Source organism: Nasonia vitripennis, assembly GCF_009193385.2.
Source record: "Nasonia vitripennis strain AsymCx chromosome 1 unlocalized genomic scaffold, Nvit_psr_1.1 chr1_random0008, whole genome shotgun sequence".
Classification (NCBI taxonomy): domain Eukaryota; kingdom Metazoa; phylum Arthropoda; class Insecta; order Hymenoptera; family Pteromalidae; genus Nasonia; species Nasonia vitripennis.
The window spans coordinates 314,570-335,733 of NW_022279595.1; the positions used below are offsets into that span (position 1 = coordinate 314,570).

General features: G+C 35.1%; 1 protein-coding gene across 2 annotated transcripts in view; it reads left to right on the forward strand.

Moving 5' to 3' along the window:
- The first annotated feature begins 14,005 nt into the window (after positions 1-14,005).
- LOC100680122 overlaps positions 14,006-21,164 on the forward strand; it is a 138,405-nt gene continuing 131,246 nt past the window's right edge. The window contains exons 1-2 of one of the 2 annotated variants that reach the window (XM_031932767.2): positions 14,006-14,615; positions 14,694-16,111. In XM_031932767.2, the coding sequence (XP_031788627.1) occupies positions 14,532-14,615; positions 14,694-16,111 (1,502 nt within the window). In that variant the 5' untranslated portion in view covers positions 14,006-14,531. The remainder of the gene's footprint in view (positions 14,616-14,693; positions 16,112-21,164) is intronic. The other variant, XM_031932772.2, reaches the window with a different exon arrangement.

Genomic DNA, 21,164 nt, shown 5'->3' on the forward strand with positions numbered 1-21,164 from the left:
TCAAATAGATGAGAGCTTTATTCTAACATTAACCCTTGTTAATATACCTAATGGTGGCCGAGGTGGAAGTAGAAAGAGGATGAGTATTGATAGCTTATCTCAGAGATCGCTTGTATCTATAAGAAATAACGATAATTTATGCTTGCCAAGAGCTTTAATTGTCAAGGAGGCTTTTATGATGTATAAAAAATTCTTTTCAAACGAAGCCATTGATACTTGGAATATTGTCAGAGATAGCAGGCGTGGTATGCAAAAAGAGCGCGCATATCTCCTTACTATTAATGCAAACGTCGTAATTCCTGCAAACTGGTGCGGTATACGAGAAAGTGAGACGTATCAGCGGTATTATGTTGCAAAAAATATCGCTATTGTAATATACGATAGTTTATCTTTTGGAAGTGGAGAACCGCCCTTTTACGATGGAAGACCTCTGTTAAATTCAAATTATTTTGACGTTATAAATCTTTTGTACGACGCGCGAAGGCGTCATTTCGATACAATATTAAATTTAACCGGTGCTGCACGCAATCGTTTTTTCTGCGAACATTGTAATAAAAGCTATAGATACGTAGATGAGCATAGATGCACAGCCAAATGTGGCAGGTGTTTTTGTGCGCCAACGTGTAATTCTAATATAGATATTATAAAGTGTGTAGAATGTAACCGAGAATTTTACGGACAAATATGTTTCGACCGTCACAAAATAGATGGATCATACAAAAAAAAATAATAAAAAAATATGCTATGTAGTAAAAGTTTGTAATATGTGTTGCAAACGAATTAATATCTACAAGTCAAAGCACGTGTGTGGAATCAATTGGTGCACTTATGTCGCGAAAAACATGGTGTAAATCAGCTCTGTTATATTCAACCCATTGGACGTAATGTTAACGCACAGATTAATCGTAAATCCCCAAAGAAAAACTTATTTATTTTTTATGACTTTAAGACGCGTCAAGATTCTGCTTACCATGAACATACAGAAATAAAAATACACATTCCAAATCTATGTGTTGTACAACAGGCTTGCGATGATTGCATGGATGATGAAAATATAAATATACTATGCCATACGTGTGGTGTAAGAGAGCATATATTTCGCGATAATCCAGTTAAACAATTAATAGGTTTGAGAGTACGCGAGAAAACTACCTTCGGTCAAATAATTTGTATTGCTCATAACTCTCGTGGGTTTGATGCGCAATTTATTTTGAGAGAAATCGTTGAAAATACCTCAATAGTACCGAACGTAATATTGAATGGACAAAATATAATTATGCTTCAATGCGGGCGAACAAAATTTATTGATAGCTTAAACTATTTTCACATGAAATTAAGTGCTTTACCACAAACCTTTTCTCTACCGCCAGCTAGCAAAAAAGGATATTTTCCTCATCTATTCAATACTTTAGATAATCAAAATTATGTTGGGACTTTACCCGAAGCATCGTTCTATGCGCCTAATGCCATGTCGACGTCTGAGAGGGAAAAGTTTATTGTATGGTATGAGGAGAACCGAAATACTTATGAGTTTGATTTTCAACGTGAAATACTCGATTATTGCCGTATGGATGTAGAAATTTGAAGACTTGCATGCATAGCTTTTCGGAAAATTTTCATTAAGTGCGGGAATACTTGTCCGTTTTCAGAGGCAACGACCATAGCTTCTGCATGCTCCATTGTGTATAGAAAAAATTTCTTACGCGAAAAAACTATCGGTATCATTCCAGCAGGTGGATATCGACGTGCTGATAATCATTCGCAAAAGTCAATACAGTGTCTGTTACAGTGTGATCGTGAGATTGGTCGGGAAATCATACACGCGGGTAGAGCACGTGAATTTATGCTTCCAGAAGGGTTTCGCGTAGATGGCTATTTACCTCCGAAAAATGATAATGCAAATAAAGGTATTGTCTTTGAATATCAAGGCTGTTATACGCCCTATTTGCTTTAATAAACGACGAGATAAAATAATGCCATACGGCCGAACTATGGATGAGTCGTACGAGAATACTTTTCGGAAAATTCAAAAAATAAAAGCCCTGGGTTACGAAGTTCGAGAGATATGGGAATGTACTTTTGATCGGATAAAAGCAGAGAATCGCGAAATCTACGAATATGTAACACAGCATCCTCTTATGAGTCGTATAACGTTGAATCCGCGCGATGCTTTTTTTGGAGGTAGAACGGAGAATATAGTTACTGAGTATACGATCGGAAATAACGAAAAAATTCAATATACAGATATATGCTCTCTTTATCCGTACGTGTGTAAAAGAGGTCGATTTCCCGTGGGACATCCGCGAATTTTAATTGGTGAAGACTGCAACGAATTAACGCAGGGGAATAACAATAATCTCAACAATATTGAAGGATTAGTTAAATGTAGTATCTTACCACCACGCGACCTGCACATTCCACTCTTACCAATTAAAATGCACGGACGTCTTCTTTTTGCTCTTTGCCGCTCATGCTGCGAAGAAATGCAGCAGTATGACTGCAATCACGAAGACCCAAAAATGCATGAATTCACGGGCACCTGGGTTGCTGATGAGTTGCGTAAAGCTGTTGAACTCGGTTACAGTATTACGAAAATTTATATTATTTGGCAATATGAGATGACACAATATAATCAAATTGATGGTAGCGGAGGTCTTTTTGCTGAATACGTAAATACTTTCTTAAAAATCAAGCAAGAGGCTAGCGGATGGCCCTCATGGTGTACTGATGAAGCAACTAAATTACAATACATTGAACAGTATAGACTCTATGAGGTTATAACTTTGGATAAAAATAATATCGAAAAAAATTCAGGGTTACCAGCTGTTGCTAAGCTCTGCTTAAATTCGTTTTGGGGTAAGTTTGGACAACGGAGTAATTTGAAACAAACTGACGTTGTAAAATCACGTGAATCTCTTTTAAAACTTCTTACTTGTCCGGAAAGAGATGTTAATGATATACTAGCAATTAATGATGAGATACTGTACGTGAATTGGCAATACAAGGATGAGGCTGTCACTCCTGTCCCGCATACGAGTGTCGTGATTGCGGCTTACACCACTGCTCAAGCACGTTTAGAACTATATAATTACTTGAGAAGGTTGGGTGATCGTGTTCTTTGTTATGACACAGATTCTTGTATATTTGTTTCGCATGACGATGCTTCGGATGAGTATAAACCTTTTATTGGCTCTAAACTAGGTGATATGACAGATGAACTTTGTGGTTATGGTGAGAATACGTATATAAGTAATTTTGTTTCGGGAGGACCAAAGTTTTACATTTACACAGCTGTAACACCCAATAAAGATGATAAAATTGAATGTTGTAAAGTAAAAGGTATCTCATTAAACTTCTCAAACGGTGTAAAAATTAATTTTGATAGCATTAAGAATTTGATTAACGATGCCTTTGCAAACGAAGATCACGAATCTGAAAAAATGAATGATGAATGTAGTAAAATACGCTTAAAATTCAAAGCTATCAGAAGAACTAAAATGCATGAAGTTATAACGCGTGAAGAATCGAAAACATGTTGTGTTGTATTGAAAAAACGACGATACCTTACGTCACGTAAGTCTCTACCTTTTGGATATAAGAATAATTAACTTTTTGGATGTATTTATTGTAAATAAAAATAAACACAAATTTTTATATAATTTTCTTATTTTTCCATTTAAAAGATCCCTAACACATTTTTATATCCTCAGCTTCTGTCATCGAAGAGAACGCTTCTTATGGAAATTTAGCTCATTTTAACGCATAATTCAGCTTACTCGCGGTGTTATTTAGCTTGTTGGACATGAATATCAGCTTAAGCAGCGGTAATAACAACTTGTGATTCAGCACACTTAAGATTAGCTTATTTTTACGTGTGCCGCGCCGCGCCGCCGCCGCCGCCGACCGTCCGCGTGCCATAAGCTTATTTTAAGGAAAATCTCTCGCGTGTGTGTGTGTGTGTGTGTGTGTGTGTGCCTGAGTACTCGGCGAAATGGATATGCGATTCAAACATCCGTTTACGTGTATCTTTAGCGGACCCACGAGATGTGGTAAAACAGTTTTTGTCAAAAGGTTTCTTCGACATCTTCCACTCATCTGCAGTGTAACTTTTGATCGGGTATTACTCTATTATGCCGAGTGGTAGTCTACGTATGAGACAGACTTTGTTCCAGGAGGCATAAGTAGGGAGAGTAGAAAAAAGCATTGTTGAATTTCACGAGGGATTATCTCAGCCTTCAGATTATTCTCAAGACAATGAAAAGAAAAAATTATTAATTATCGATGATTTAATGAGAGAATCTTCGAATAACATTATTCTCGATTTATTTTCAAAGGGAAGTCATCATAAGAATTTAAGTGTGATTTTTATTACACAAAATCTTTTTCACAAAGGAGCTGGTCAACGCGATATCTCATTAAATGCAAATTACCTCGTTATTTTTAAAAATCCACGTGATCGTTCGCAAATACAATATCTAGCGCGTCAAGTCTATCCCGAAGACCCAAAATTTTTACAAGAAGCGTATCTCCATAGTACGTCAACTTCTCATGGCTATCTTTTGCTGGAGTTAAAACAGTCGACCGAGGATGAATTTCGTTTCCGTACCTCTGTTTTTCCCGATGATAAATTGAGTTACGCATATGTACCGAAGAAGAATAAGAAATCCCTATAAAAGTAGAGTATTCTATGATTAAAGCTTCAGTCTGATTGAAACAATGGCAGGGAGAGGAGCGTCTGCGAGAACCGATAGTCGTAGACAGCATAGAAGACAGCGTGGAGGTGGTGGTGCTGCTGCTGCTACTGAAGAAGAAGAAGAAGAAGATACAAGGTGTGGATGCTTCCAAAGCATTTTACAAAAAAGTCTGTTGCAGTATTGAATGCTCTTTGTCATGCAGATAGTCAACAGCGTAAAAGCATATGCGAGTGCGTGTTAAATGTATTGCGCGGAGTCGTTAAAATAAAAAACTCACACAAGTCAAAGTTAAAAAAACATAAAAGTGTCTTGAGAAAATTATTAAATAAATCCAGTAGTAATAACAGTGAAAAAGAGTGGAAAAAGAAGAAACGCGTCCTTATTCAAAACGGTGGTGCTTTTTTACCAATATTACTTGCACCAATTATAGGTGCACTTGTGTCAAAAATATTTGGAGTCTCTGGAAATTAAAATATGGAGCACGCTCGTAAAATGGTCATTGTACCAGAGGAAACATACGAGAGAGTAACGAAGCAACAGCATCAACAACAACAACAACAACATATAGTAGAAGAGTCGAGTAATGCTTTAGAGCCAACGATACAGACAAAGGGTGATAATTTAAGTCGTCTCGATGCTGAGATGCACGATATACTTTTTTCAAACAGTATCACCGATGAACGTGAAAAATGTCAAAAATATTTACAAATTTTAAGAAGATATCTTCATTTTAAAAATTTGGAACGTCAGGAACTTTTATCAGATGCAAATGTACTTGATGTAGAGCATGAAAATGATGATATATCGAGTCCATTGTCCGATGAAGCGATACTTGCAAGCATTTCCAAGGATTATGTGAGAAAAGCACGTTTATTGCTTCAACATTGGAAATCAGCATCGCATCGTATTAAATGGGATAATTCAGGTACAGTTAGCATTGATGATAAAGCTATACCACACTCAAATATTATAGATTTACTAGAAGACATGGTACGGAGTAGACCTGTTGAAGAACCTGTAGGAAGATTTCAATTAGCTAATTTTATAGCAACAACTGACACTCCACCCAAATTAATAAGTAATCCAGAGGTGATATAAATTAGTGAAAGTTTGAAACGTGCATTAAACAAAATTCCTTCAACCAAGAGAAATAATTCCGAGAGCGTTCAGACTTTGGAACAAGGTACTAGACTCGCGGCCGCACAACTCTATAGTGCACGTTTGAATAAGAAAAAATCCATACCGCAAAAAGCAGACAAGTGGCTGGCTTATAAAATTTAACATGTCTTATGAAAATCAATACTTTGACACTAGACACGAGACTGGATACGCTGGTGCACGTAATCTGTTACGAATCAATGGTAAAAATAAGAAGAAGAAAAGCGAGATTAATGAGTGGTTAAGTAATCAAGATGCATACACACTACACAAACCTATTAGACGAAAATTTCCTAGATTGATGTACAATGTCACTAATGTGGATGATTGTTGGGAAATGGATTTGTGTGACATGCAATCTCTCAAAACGTATAACGATAATTTTGCGTATTTACTTGTAGTCATAGATGTTCTCAGTAAATATGCTTGGGTCGAGCCTTTACGTGACAAAAGTACAAAAAGTGTTGTAGCTGCTTTCGACAAAATCTTAAAAAGAGCCGATGGGCGACGCCCAATTCTTATACAAACTGATCGAGGCAAAGAGTTTGTCGGATCAGATTTTCAAAATTATATAAAACAACACAAGATTAATTTTCGAGTAGCACGTAATCCCGATGTTAAAGCAGCCGTCGTCGAGCGTCTAAATCGCACGCTCAAAGAACGTATGTTCCGATATTTTACTCACAAAAATACTGATAGGTATATCGATGTTATTGAAAATATTGTTTACGCGTATAATCACACTATGCATAGTGGTACTAAAATGGTTCCGGCAGTTGTAAATATTCGTAATGCAGTTATGGCAAGAAAAAATGTAGAAAAAAGAGCTCTTAGTCAGAGAAAAAAGTCTAGAGCACATATATACAGCGTGGGTGATCATGTTCGCATCAGTCGGTTGAAAGGCACCTTCGATAAAGGTTACGAAAAGAATTACAGTGAAGAGATCTTTAAGATTACCCGTGTCTCACGTCGTAAAAATCTCTTCACCTATGAATTGACTGATTTAGAAGGTGAAATAATCGACGGATTTTTTTATCCCGAAGAACTAGCTCGAGTTGGCGATGATCGTTTGTCACAAAATAAGGAATTCAAAGTGGAACGTGTGATCAAGAGTAGGGGACGTGGTGTTAAAAAATAAGTTTTTGTAAAGTGGCTTGGCTATCCTGATAAATTTAATTCGTGGATTAAAGCAAGCGAAATCGTTACACTTTAAACATGGCTGAGGACGATTTTTATTTGATATTACCGAGTAACAGTAGTATGAAATATTTTTCTGAAAATACAACATCTTTCTTCACCACGCACTTATCGCACGAAGTACGTCTGCATGGTAAGTGGAGTGTTGCTCTCACGGAAATCAGCATACCATGCACGATGATGCATATTCAGAAACACGAATGTAATATATAGTTTGTTAACGCACGTAGAATAGCAGTTGCAAGAAAGAGAGACATATCTGAATATTTACCGGATTGGACAAACGACAAACACAACGATGCCATATTTCCACCAGGTGTTTACGAGAATCTCAACAATCTCACAGAAACTATAAACAATATACCTGAATCTCACTTACGTATTGAACAGGCAAAGAAAAAAAGTGGTTATTACAATTTACATAAAAAGTGTGAATGTAAGGAAACTCATTTTTTCAGCTTGAGCGAAAAGGTCAAACGAATATTTGGCTTTGAGAATGAAAAATATAGAAATCAGGTATTTATACCCATGATTCCATCTGTAGAGTCGAAAAAAAATGCAACATTGGTAGGAAACAGACCTGGTTGTTTGGCAAGAGCGATAGCTGATCAATTTTTCGTTTACTCAGATATTTGTATTCCGTACACAGTCGGTGACGTTCAAGCATCCCTTTTGAGCATAGTAACACTCGATAATTCAAAATATAAATTTGGTGCGAGAGTGGTCAAACAATTTGCACCGGGAATTTATCTACCTTTGTTAAATAACACATTTCAGAATATAATAATAGATATAAGAGATGAAAATGGGAATCATGTACCATTCGAGTACGGGACGTTGACCGTGACACTACATTTCAAGCACATTCTCTGAGAAAAAAATGGCTTACTACGCAGAATACTGTGCCGATCAAATCGGTGGTGGCGATGGTGGAGGAGGAGTACGTCGAGTGTTTGCAGGTTCAACTTATCAGCGAGGTCATGGTGGAATCGGCAGCTTTTTGAGTGGATTATTTCGAAGAGTTTTACCTTACATTACGAGTGGTGCTAAAGCCGTTGGAAAAGAAGCTATCAGAGCAGGAATGCATGTACTAGATGATGTGGGAAATCACGGAAGCAATTTTAAACAAGCTGTAAATATGCGCATGCGTGAGTCCGGTAAAAATCTTAAGCATAAAGCCGCTGATAAAATCGCCGCTATGATGAAGGGATCATGATATAAGATACGCGCTAAAAAGCGGAAGCGTCAATCGTCCAAGAACAGTTCAGCTGTACGCATCAGCAGTAAAAGTGGCCGTGTAAAGAAGAAGAAGAAGAAGAGCCGTGTCAGTGTTCGCAAATCTACGAAAAAGAAAGCGGGTAAGAATAAGCCAAGGAAGAAGAGAAAACAACGCAGTGTGAGCGATATTTTTGGATCTACATAGATATTATTCAATATGGCTTTTCTACACTCAAACTCATGCGAATGCATGAAATCAGAATTAGATTTATTTACATTACCACCTACACAGACTTCGGTGGAAAGCTCTCAATTTATACATTATAAACCAGTTTCTTCGCTAACAGACGATGGACCGTTGGAATTCGTCGTTCCAGCTGGTAGTGATTATCTCGATCTTGCACACACAATGCTAAGCATTCGTATGCAAATAGAGCCAAATGTTGAAATAACAGAAGCAGCTAAAGCTACAGAGTATCCGAAGGTAGCAGCAATAAATAACACGTTACATTCGCTATTTAACCAAATAGACGTTTTCTTTAATCAAAAATTGGTTTCACCACCAAACAATGCTTATCCTTACCGAGCTTACATCGAAACACTGTTAAATTATTCAAAGAGTAGTATGGAATCACATCTCACGAGTGGACTCTGGTATGCGGATACCCCTGGAAAATGGGCAGCGCCTCCCAATACCAAGCGTACTGATGTAAATGCAAATATTGGTCAGTTTAACCGTCAGTATTTTACACAGAATGGTAAAACTGTCGATTTACTCGGTCATTTGCATTGCGATGTTTTTAATCAAAATAAATTTCTGTTAAATGGTGTTGAACTGCGATTACGATTGGTTAGGAGTAAGGATGCTTTTTGTTTGATGGATTTTACAGATGATGATAAATTTACTATACGCATTAAGGAAGCTTCACTGATTGTGCGTCGAGTTAAAATAAGTCCAGGTGTTATACTAGCTCATGCTAATGCACTTACAAAAGCCACTGCTAAATACCCAATCAATCGTGTGGAGGTGAAGGCATTTACAATGCATAGAGGTATTCTTGGCGATACACTGGACAACGTTATTCTCGGTCAAATACCCAAAAGAATAATCATTGGATTTGTGGATAACAAGGCATTCAATGGAAATAGAAAGTTTAATCCATTTAATTTCCAACATTTTAATATAAACTATATTTCTCTTTATGTTGATGGTGTCCAGATTCCCAGCAAACCATTGCAGCCTCGATTTACGGGTGAAAGTCAATTATTTATCGACTCGTTTCATACACTATATTCTGGGACTGGAATTCATTTTCTAAACGAAGCATTAATTATCTCACGATCGGACTACGATGAAGGATATACATTATTTGCTTTTGATCTAACGCCTGATTTATCAGCAAATTCAGTTTCTCATTGGAATTTAATCAAGCACGGCAGTGTTCGTGTAGAGGTAAAATTTGAAAGAGCACTTGAATCTACAATCAATTGTATAATTTACGCCGAATACGACAATGTCTTGGAAATAGATTCAAGTAGGCAAATAATAACGGATTTTAATGCATAATACCGTTAAAGCGATGCAAAAGTAAGAGGAGAAGGTGGAGAAGGAGAAGAGGGATGGGGAAAGAAGCAACAGCAGCGCCTCTATGCTATATATGAGCAAAAAAGCTAAACGTCATACTCTCAGTGACGTTTGAGAAGTGAGCGAGTTTGGATCGACTGTGTCAATTTTTTATAGTATCATGGATTACGTTATCAATATTCAGGGTTTGAGAGACCGTAACAACAAGTTTATACCTAAAGAAGTTGGTGTACTTGGTTTAGAGCACAGAGTCGTCCAACATTGGATAGTTAAGGAACCCCATAGATTTGAAGAACTTGCAACTGGAAGTTGTGAACGTTGAAGAAATGTATGCCCCGAATTTTGACGAATTGAAAATAAATTATTCAGGTAACTTCATGTGTTTAAATCATGGCATTCAAGGTATAAACTCCAGTAGCGATTGTGCTCTCAATCATGCATATGTTCTACGAAAGTGGTTACACTCTATAGCTGAAGGTATAACGCGAGATTCTGCACAGAAATTGAGTGATGCATTGTACTGCAAACTAAACTCGCGGGTACGTACAGCTACTTCTTCGTCTATTTACGCGACACACGAAGAGGACGTAGTCGATCATTGCTGAAATAATAATAATAATAGAATGAATACACAAGAATTACTAAAAGCTCTTGACCCGTTAACCGTCAAGACAGTTGGCGTGTATGCTGCGGATAGAATTCCAAACGTTTTGGAATACCCCGCGGCCATCATAGCTAATACAGATGATCACACGAAGAAAGGAACACATTGGATTGCTATCTACATAGACTCAAACGGTTATGGAACATACCTTGACAGTTACGGACTACCACCAATGTCCCAACATCATCTTAAACGACTCAAAAGAAATTGCAAGCGGTATCAGTGGAATAAAAAAAAAGTTGCAAAGTTTTGATTCACAGGTGTGTGGCCAGTATTGTGTTATGTTCCTTTACCATATGGTTAGGCTACCTAACTTGCGCGCGTTTTGTCATAAGTTCTCGCGAGATTCACGAAAAAATGATGTCGTAGTTATATCGTTCTATAAAAAGCTGTTACGAAATAATAATCATCGTGTACGCTCGAAAGATGTTAGAAGGTTTGGAAGTGAAGCCTCGCGCGGCTCAGGATTTTGTAATCAAACATGTACTTCGAGAATGTATGTAAAGTAATAATAATAATTGTCAGATATCATGTAGTAAAAAATATGAATAAAGTGTAATCTTTCATAATATAAAAAATGTTTTCATTTATAGAGCCTTACTCATTCCTTTAATTCCATACTGTAGTACTATGATATATTTTTTCCTGTTGCATCACACCTCGCTGTATAGTTCTAAGTACATATACATCGGCATTTATTAACGGTTATAATACTAACATCCGGTGATATTTACTGTTTAGTTTTATATTCCATTTCAATCTTTATCTGTAAGAGAAAGAGAAGCTGATAAAACTGACGGTTGTAGTAGTAGTAGAGTAAACATCCTGTTCTTAAAAACTCGGAGAAATGTAACCGTAGCCTTTGACGGTTAACGAATATGATATTTCCTTTGTGAAGTTCTGAGAATACACGCGCAGAAAATCTCTCCCCACTGCATTCGATCATTTTACTTTGAGGTAGTGGGGGGGGGGGGGGGAGTAAAATGTATAAAAGAGATTGAAGAGTGAGGAGCTCCATCAGTTCTTTCGTGAAAGTTTGAGAGATCGTTTGCTAAGTGTAACTCTGTATATTGTGACTCTTGTTTTTCGTACCATGGCCCAATCAAGTGTCAGTGCTCCATCTCGTGTGCAGAACGTTCTGCCAAATATGCTGCTCTCCACGTCCTACGCCATTAATAAGTCAAACTCGAAACTCGTTACTCTTGGCTTAGAAAGTTACCAGGGAAGCTATCGACCAGTGGTGAAAGTCTCAACGTCTACAACATGTTTTAAATCCGTTAAATGTGATGCATCTGGCTGGAAGGTCTTCAAGAATTACTTTGATCTTATAAATTGCTATTTCCAAGATGCGTACAGATTCCAAAGTGAATACGCTCGACCAACGAAGGTGTACATGGAAAATCATGATCTGATGTTTACTTCTTCATACAATACCAAATCCATATTGATAGAAGAAAGACCTGTCGGAACATTAATCTTTCCAAATCTTTTGATTGACGAAGAAAACGATGATGTACTGCATACAGTTAGTGCTTCCCATTTCAATGACTACACTGGTGCTGCTGCTGCTGCTACTGTTACTGATGGTGAGAATCTACGTCATCAACCACCACGAGCAAAGAAACAAAAAACAGCTTATCATCAACCATCGATATGCATGCAGCAAGTCACTTTTGACGGGTTAAAAATTGTCTCACAGTGTATTGACGAACGTATGAGTAAACTTGTAGAGTGTGTTGATAAAGTGAATGAAATTGTTTCTCATATTAAGAAGTTTATAATTGACTGTATTAAAAACGATGGTATTGAGAAAGACCCTAATTCTATACTAAAGACGTATGAGATGTTTTAACAATATTATACTTTATACACTGAAAATATTAAAATTATAATTCACGACAAGTTTAAATATACTATTGAGGAAATAATTTTAAATATAATCTTATGTGAAATAGCTGCTTTTCAATTGTTTGATATATATAAAGACATTTATACTGCCATAATTAAAGTATAAATATACATGTTATTTTTTGTCATTACGCTTTGTACATATGTCTTCCTATCTTGTAATAAACCAGAAAATATTAAAATTCACTTTTTGTGACATCATCTAAACCTCCCACCCTACTGCCACTCCTTACAACTCTCTATAAATATCAACTGTGCATAAGTATGTTCTCATTGCTTCGCGTACACTTGACGAGTCATAATCGTAATATAGACAAACACAATATGGAGAAGAAGAAGAACGAAGGTTCAGGTCGAGAGGAAGTGAAATATAAACCGGCTTCTGGATTCCAAAAGTATCTACCTCAATATTCTTCCAATACTGGATCATTCCCGAAAAAAGAAGGGTACAGGAGTTATTGTCCTGACAAGGAAGCAAATAAAGATTCCAAATATCAAGGACACAACAACACTGATTGGGGATAGCAACAATAAAGTTTTATTCTAAGACTTTTATTTATCAATTAAAATCGGTCCTTTTTAGGACCACAATATTTCTATAAACGTACTACAAACTCATCATACATAAAAATCTCATTATCTTATGACGTCATAAGAGGTGTACATGACGTCAGTAACAATCCATATTTATCTTAATTGTTTACAAGATAAATGCTTAAGACGTTGGCGATACCTTATCTTTATTACCTGTTTTCACAATAAAAAAAGTATCATCATGGATTATTATTGCGGTAAAGATAGCTTCTTTGTTTATGTATACATGATATCTTAATTACACACGTATAAACAAGATATCCTTATCTTAATTAACTGTTTATAAACATGATACCTTATCTTATCTTTTATTACTTGTAAAGTACCGTCATTGTTTATTATTGTGGTAAAGATATATTCTTTGTTTATGTAAACATGATATCTTTATCTTAATTACCTGTTTAGAAACATGACACCTTATCTTTATGACTTGTTTACATGATAAGATAAGGATGCGCCAGTGATGACGTCATTTGTTATGTCTCCCCATACCGGCTTACTTACTACTGCTGATGTATACGTGGGTCTACGTTGGAACTCGTTGGTCATGGATACCCATACGTTAGTTGGGTTGTGTTAATGATTTAGTATTATTGTTTTATATTAACAATATATTTTACCTGGTATAGGTGGTTTTAGGAGATTTTAATTGAGCATAATTTTAGTTTTTTCAGTTGCATCTCGTTGTTTCTAGGATAGATAAATTTGGGGGCTCGAGATTCATTAGTATTTAAATATTATATTTACAACCTTTGACGTATAGTCTAAGTAAATTTTGGATAAAGTAGATTTTGGATATGAGTTTTGTAATTTAGTTTTAAATTTGGGATTCGTTGTTCGGACGGCGCGATCAACGACAATTCGAATATAGTTGCATCGACCTCAGGCTCTCAATGGCTAACTTCGGAGGACACCGCGAATTTTTTTAATTTGGTGCCTCCTGAAGTTAGCCATTGGGAGTCGGTAAGAATCGTAGTAAGAATAATTGTGACTCTACCTGCACTGATTGAGAGTCGCTAGCACTATTACACTGTTAGTAGATAAAAAATCCAATAATATTTCTATAGTCCCGCTTTTTCTTTTGTATACTCTAGCCCTTATAGTTTTTAGCATCTGGGAGCCATGAACACGAAGTTACAATCTGATTGAATAATATAATTTATAATTATTATAATTAAAATAATATAGTAGAAATGCTTAGCGCGGGTGCCGCGCGCGTTGATTTTGTTGTTGAATTCTCTGAAGCTGCTTTCTATTTCTACTGTATATACACTGACATTTTTTGATAACGTTCTAAATTGGTTCCGTAGTTTCAATTCGATAATAAATTGCTATCTCCCTTTTATATATGAAAAAATGAATATATGATGATGATTATAAGTGATGCCGATATGATGATGATGATGATGATGAAATGACGAAGATTATGGATAACTAAATGCAAATGTTGCAGGGATGCAATTATTTTTATTTTTAGATATGATGTAACAAACTTCTAACAAAAATTATAAAAATGATAAGAATAACAGCTTTGAATGAAGTAGTAAATATTGATAATAATGAAGAATATAATAATGCACTCACAAAAGAAGCGCAGGTAAGTAATTTAATGACGTTAAAATTGATATTTGTTCTTAACATGTTTACAGTGTGTTTAATAAAAATGTATCTACAGGAACAAGTAGCCTTCAATGAATATAATAGAGCATTAAGGTTACTTATCGAAAATAATAGAGAGGAGGCTTTAATTGTTTTAAAAGAACTAATTGATACTGAACTTCTCAATGCAGTAAGGAAACCTCATTATCGAGATGGCCGTTCAAGACCAATGTTGTCACTTAAATATTCTTGTTACAAAAACATCGCTGATATTGAAGCTGACTTCAAAAACTATCATGCTGCTATTCATAATTATTGGGAAGCTGCTCAATTAGATGATTCTGATGTTATGCTGTGGTACAAAATAGGCTGTATTGCTATTAAAATAGCTAATTTAGAAGTTGCTTGCTTAGCTTTTAATCAAGGCCTAAAGCAAAATAATAATCATTGGCCGTGTCTAGATCATATTATAACTGTGCTGTATGCTATTCCAGATCACAAAAATTGTCTTTATTATATATCTATGGCACTAGAACGTGATCCCACTTATATTAAAGGTCTAGCTTTTTGTAAAGAAATTTTGAAAAATGTTCCAGAGCTTAGAGACTCAATTATAAGTTCCAAGAATAGGTGGGTAGTAGATCTATTAAGTATTCAATATGATAAAGTAATAGCAGATTCGTTTATAAAGGAAGCTGTTGTACTTCAACAAAAGTGGATAACAATGTCTCAAATAGAGATTATAAATGATCCATCAAATGATTTGAAATTGAGCAGGCCTCTGCCACAACTTTCTTGGTTAGAGTTAGGAAAAAGTCTGACTGATATGTATAACTATATTGTAGATAATAAATTGAACTTTATGTGTCATATATGGTTTGATAGTCATGAACATTTCCAACAAAGTGATTTAAATAATGTTAAGAAATATAATACTATGGAGATTGATACAATAAAAATGTCAAAAGAAGCCACATGCTTACCTAGTAGTTGTGATGAAATTAATTTTAGCAATTATTTATGCTCACAAGATGATCTCACAAGACATGTATCTGCAATGAAGGCAGAAGAAAAAGAGATTCCTAGCATGGTTAAAAATACAAATGAAATTTTGTACTCAAAAGATTTTGAAATAAATTGTTCTGATAGTCAAGGTTTAGATGAAAATATTTTGATTCATCTAAATGAAAATTGTAGTAGAAACATTAGTAATGATAAAACTGAATTAAGTATTCATGAATCAAGAAAATTGAACTCTAAACTTGTGGAACAGCTATATGAGAACAATGAAACAAGTATGAAATACAATATGAAAGATAAAGTTCAGAAGGTAAAGAAACGTCGAAGAAGTTCTCTTTGCTTTTTAACCCAATGGGCTTGGAGTTCAAGTAATACAAAGCGTTCATCTAGAGCAAGAAATGTTGGGCGTAATAATTATGAAAAAGATGGCTTATTGGAGGAAACACTTCGAAGAATTTTTCCACCTGCTTTTATGTGAGTATATATTAACTTATTTTTATATATTAGATTTAAATTATTATTAACTTATTATCATATATTAGATCAGTTGAGGAAGAATAAATGCTTCGATTACTTCTTTGGGAAGTATAAATCATTACTTATATGCTTTTGACGAGTACAAAAAGAATAAAAGGTACAGTTTATTCTTTTGTAAAGAAGAAAAGGTACAGTTTATTCTTTTGTAAAGAAGAAAAGGTACAGTTTATTCTTTTGTAAAGAAGAAAAGGTACAGTTTATTCTTTTGTAAAGAAGAAAACGTACAGTTTATTCTTTTGTAAAGAAGAAAACGTACAGTTTATTCTTTTGTAAAGAAGAAAACGTACAGTTTGTTCTTTTGTAAAGAAGAAAACGTACAGTTTATTCTTTTGTAAAGAAGAAAACGTACAGTTTATTCTTTTGTAAAGAAGAAAATGTATAGTTTATTCTTTTGTAAAGAAGAAAACGTACAGTTTATTCTTTTGTAAAAGGGAATGTACCTAGGTCTCTTACATTCTAAGGAATATTGTTCCAAATACGAGGTAGTCTGTGTTTCGTAGAGTAATACATACGGTTGTTTTAGCATGTGGTTTTATGCACTACACCAGGACTGCGCAGATTATAATTTACCATTCTAGACGCAAGAATGTCTGAGATGCCTGAAATGTTTACCAAATTATTTATTAGCCTGTAGGCAAGTAGCGCATCATGAAAGTTAAACAAACAGTCAATAGGATTAATTTTCAGATTGCATGATTCTGGTGTAGTCGTGATCAAATCTATGAAATGCGATATTGAAAATTCTAGCTGCAATCCTAAGAAACCAATGTTAAACAGCTTCAATAGAATTAATCAAATAATCGTAGAAGGGACGCTAGATTAAAATCTCGGCAGACTCACGATATCAAGCCAACCACTCTAGACGCCTTGCTGACTACATATTCAATGTGTTTTCGTAACACAAGTTTGAATCCAGAAATACTCCAAAGTCCTTTATTTCACTCACTCTCAATTCAAAATAGTGTTGTGTAACTCGTAGTCAAAGACACAAGATAGCCTAGATTTAATGAATGAGATTACACTACACTTCTTTAAATTTAACATAAGGCCATTCTCTTCACAAATCACGTGATTTATCACACGATCAATCAAATGATAAATCACTTGAATTTTCACGTTAAAAATGACGTCAGAAATTACTCATAAAATTGAAGTATTTGTTTAAATTGAAATAAATTATTTTGTTTTTACTCAACAATGATGGAAAATATATATTAGTTGATGCTAATCCAAATAAATCGACTGCAAAATAGTGAACAAAAACTTTGCCCTAACCGAGACTTGAACCCTGGTCCTCAACTTCACAATCCATTATCTTACTCACTGAGCCATTTTACTTGTCCTAATAATGAAAACTTGCAGATCATATATGAATCTTAGTAATATATCATTTACGTGTATAGACTATCTGCTGTTATTTGATAAAATAAGGAAAACAATTTTATTACATGATAAAAAAAATTAATTTATCAAGTAAATATACATTTTTTTTGTGTTTTAATCCTTATAAATTGTAGTGATTCTTCTATAACAAATATTATATATTATTTAGTAGTACAAATTTAGATTGTAAATATCAATCTTAACTTAACACAAATATTTTAGATCTTTTCAATTTTTATCTTAAAGTATACGTATGAACTGCACAAAGTTATAAATCTAACATATTTTTAGGTAAAGGTAAGTATAGAATTTCAAGGCTTACAACAGGAAAAATAGCTCAGGCAGCAAGATAAAGGATTTTGAAGTTGAGGACCAGGGTTCAATTCTGGATTAGGACAAAGTTTTTTTTTAATTTTTTTTGTGGTGAATTTATTTGATTTAGCAACCAATGTAATTTTCATAATTGTTCAGTAAAAATAAAATAATTTAATTTATTTTAATTAAAACAAATACTTTATTTGATAAGTGATTTCTGAAGTGATTTTGAATGTGATTTATCACGTGAGAAATCACGCCAAATATTCAGGTGATAAATCACGGGATTCATTACGTGAGAATTAAAGTGATCTATCACGTGATAGATCCTGTGATAAATCACGTGATTTTTCTCGCCAGACGTATTATCATCTGGATGGTAAAACTGTATTGGCCCTCATTATGTGAATTTTATAAATTTTATTAATTTATAACAATTTCGAAAAAATATACTAAAGGTTAAAAATTTTTGATGATTATCACCTGATAATCAGCTGATTATCATTAGCATTTTATCTTATATAAACGCGTATTTGTAACTATCAGTTTAAAAAAAAATATTTAGCTGATATCACCTGATTATCAGCTGACGTTTTGACTCGATTATCAGCAGATTATCAGCTGATTATCAGCCAATAATCAGTTGATTGTCATCTCCTTTTTTCAGTTGGGTCGCAAATTTCAAGCATGATAATACATCGTTAACAAATATCGAAAATAGTAGAGGACCGAGATGCGAGCCCTGTGGCACACCGGAGAGTACATTGATTTCAAACGATTGTTAATTTTTTACTTTAACAACTTGGGTTCTGTTTGATAGATAAAATTTTAGCCATCGTAACAGAGCACCATCGATACCAAAGCAATTTACTTTTCGAATGAGAAGGTCATGATTCACACTATCAAACGCTTTAGAGAAATCAAGGTAAATCGAATCCACCTGGTTTAAATCAGAAAATGCTTGAGTCATAAAGTTTGTAAAAGCTAGCAGATTCTACAACGTCGATTCCTTTTTTACAAAGTCTGTTTTTTAATAACAGTGTCGACTAGAAAACTGCTTAGTTTAGACGCGACCAAGGCATCTAGAAGCTTAGGAATGCAGCTGATGATAGATATTGTTCTATAGTTTTTTATATTATTCTTACAGCCGTTCTTGAAAATCGGGTTAACGAAAGATTTTTTCCAGACACTAGGAAACATACCAGCGGTCAGTGAGTCATTAAACAGTTTCAACAGTGGAACTGTTAATTCAGAAATGCAACGCTTTACAAAATAGGCAGGAATGCCGTCCGGTCCGAGAGTTGTGCTGTCTTTCAATCCATTCGTCACTGCCACAAGTTCATCTTTAATGGTAACGATATTGTTCAAAGAGTTTGCCTTGCAGAATGTACGATGTAGGCAACGACGAATAGATTGAACCAAAGAATTCGGCAAATTGGTTAGCGATATCACGATCAGCATTTGCGAAAGCATTGTTATATCTAGTATTATGTGGGAGGTCATTGTCCCTCCTCACTCGCTTTATATATGACCAAAGAAACCGAGGATTAGACTTAATGCTGTTTTCAACCGACTCAGTATATTCTTTATAATTAATTTTTGACAATCGAATGCACATGGCCCTTAGCTTCTTGAAATAAATGTAATCAGATTCTAGAATGGTCTGTTTGAAACCCCAGTGTGCCTTCTTTATGACTTTATTAGTTTAATAAGCTCGGAAGTATACCAATGTGGGTATGTGGCCGCAAAACATCTCTTGAGCGGAACATGCTCAGCAATGAGAGAATTTATTAAATCACAAAATTTTTCCGCACTTTTATCGGCATCAAGATTCTCCAACAGACTATCCCAATCAACAGTAGCAAGCTTACATTTAATAGAATTATAATCAGCTTAAAAAAAATTTTTAATTGAGAATCACTATTCACTGAAGCTTTAAAACTGGTATAGAAAAGACACGCTTCATGGTGCTGATCCGTAGGAAGAAGTTGATCACAGCTTTCAGCCACCTGCACAGTTCCATTTTCAGCAAACAGTAGATCTAGTGTATAGTCCTTTGACCCTGGGATTGAAAAATGCTGAGCCAGATTTAGGAAGGAGAAGTACTGGACTAAGCTCCTCGCACCGTTGACTTGGTTAGGTGGAAGGTATGCCAAGCTGCAGTGCTACAGGGGCTCACAATACCATTGCACATTAGGGAGATTATAATCACCTATCAAAATAAGCTGATGATTAGGAAATGTGGCATTTACCTCATTTACACTGCTAGAATAACTTGTAAATACTTTAACAGCTGAGTTTGGCTGAATGTAAACAGCTTCTATTACTAGCTTTAGATTTGCATGAGAGATTCCAACAAATACTTGTTCAACGTTCGTAGATTCAGTGCTGATCAGGAAAGAATTTAAATTTTTTATCACAGCCACCAGAACACCATTTCCTCTGCTTTTAGTAGCGCCAATATTATCTCTATCACATCTACAAACGTTGTAGTTATTTAATCTAAGTTCAGCCGATCATCATCATCTGCTCTATGTCAGATCTGAGCCATGTCTCAGAAAATACTATTATGCTTGGAGAGTCAGTAAGCTGGTATACTGTAGATTTATGATGTGACATCTTGCCTATCACAGATCTGGTATTTTGGTAATAAATTGATACTTTGTTAGATTCTACCCACGGTTTGGAAGCTGATATTTTTCTGTGGAGTTTTTTGGATTTCTGAGTTCATTTTTTGAATTGATCAGATTTGGAACACTACCAATGTATTTTACATGGAGGGGATCTTGAGGGTATCTGTGATTGTGCTCAGTCATTATATCCCTTAACTCCCTAGACGTCCTTTGTTAAAGCTTAGACTTATCTGTTGACACTTTGATAACTTGAGAAAGTAAAGCTGCATTTATTAATAATCTTGAATACTTCCTCCCGAAATTATAATGTGATACATAATTGCCTGTTCTTCTTTGGTTCAAACTTCCCAATTCTTCTCACCGTTGCGATATTTATATTACCCATGTTAAATTTATGAAGAGCATGCGATAACTGAGCTTGGTAATGTTGAAGAAGATCTGGGTCGGAGGTGTCAGAGTCAACTAAACCATAAAACATGAGATTGTTATTTCTTGCTTCGATATTTCTGATTTCATACGACAGCTTATTAGCAGCACACAACAGACTATGAGGATAAGACAGTAATTCACCACTGTCACTTTTTTATATACTTGCAATATGGTTTTTCAGAGACTGAATTTCAGTCCTACAGGACTCAATTTGACCGATGTCTCCTTTT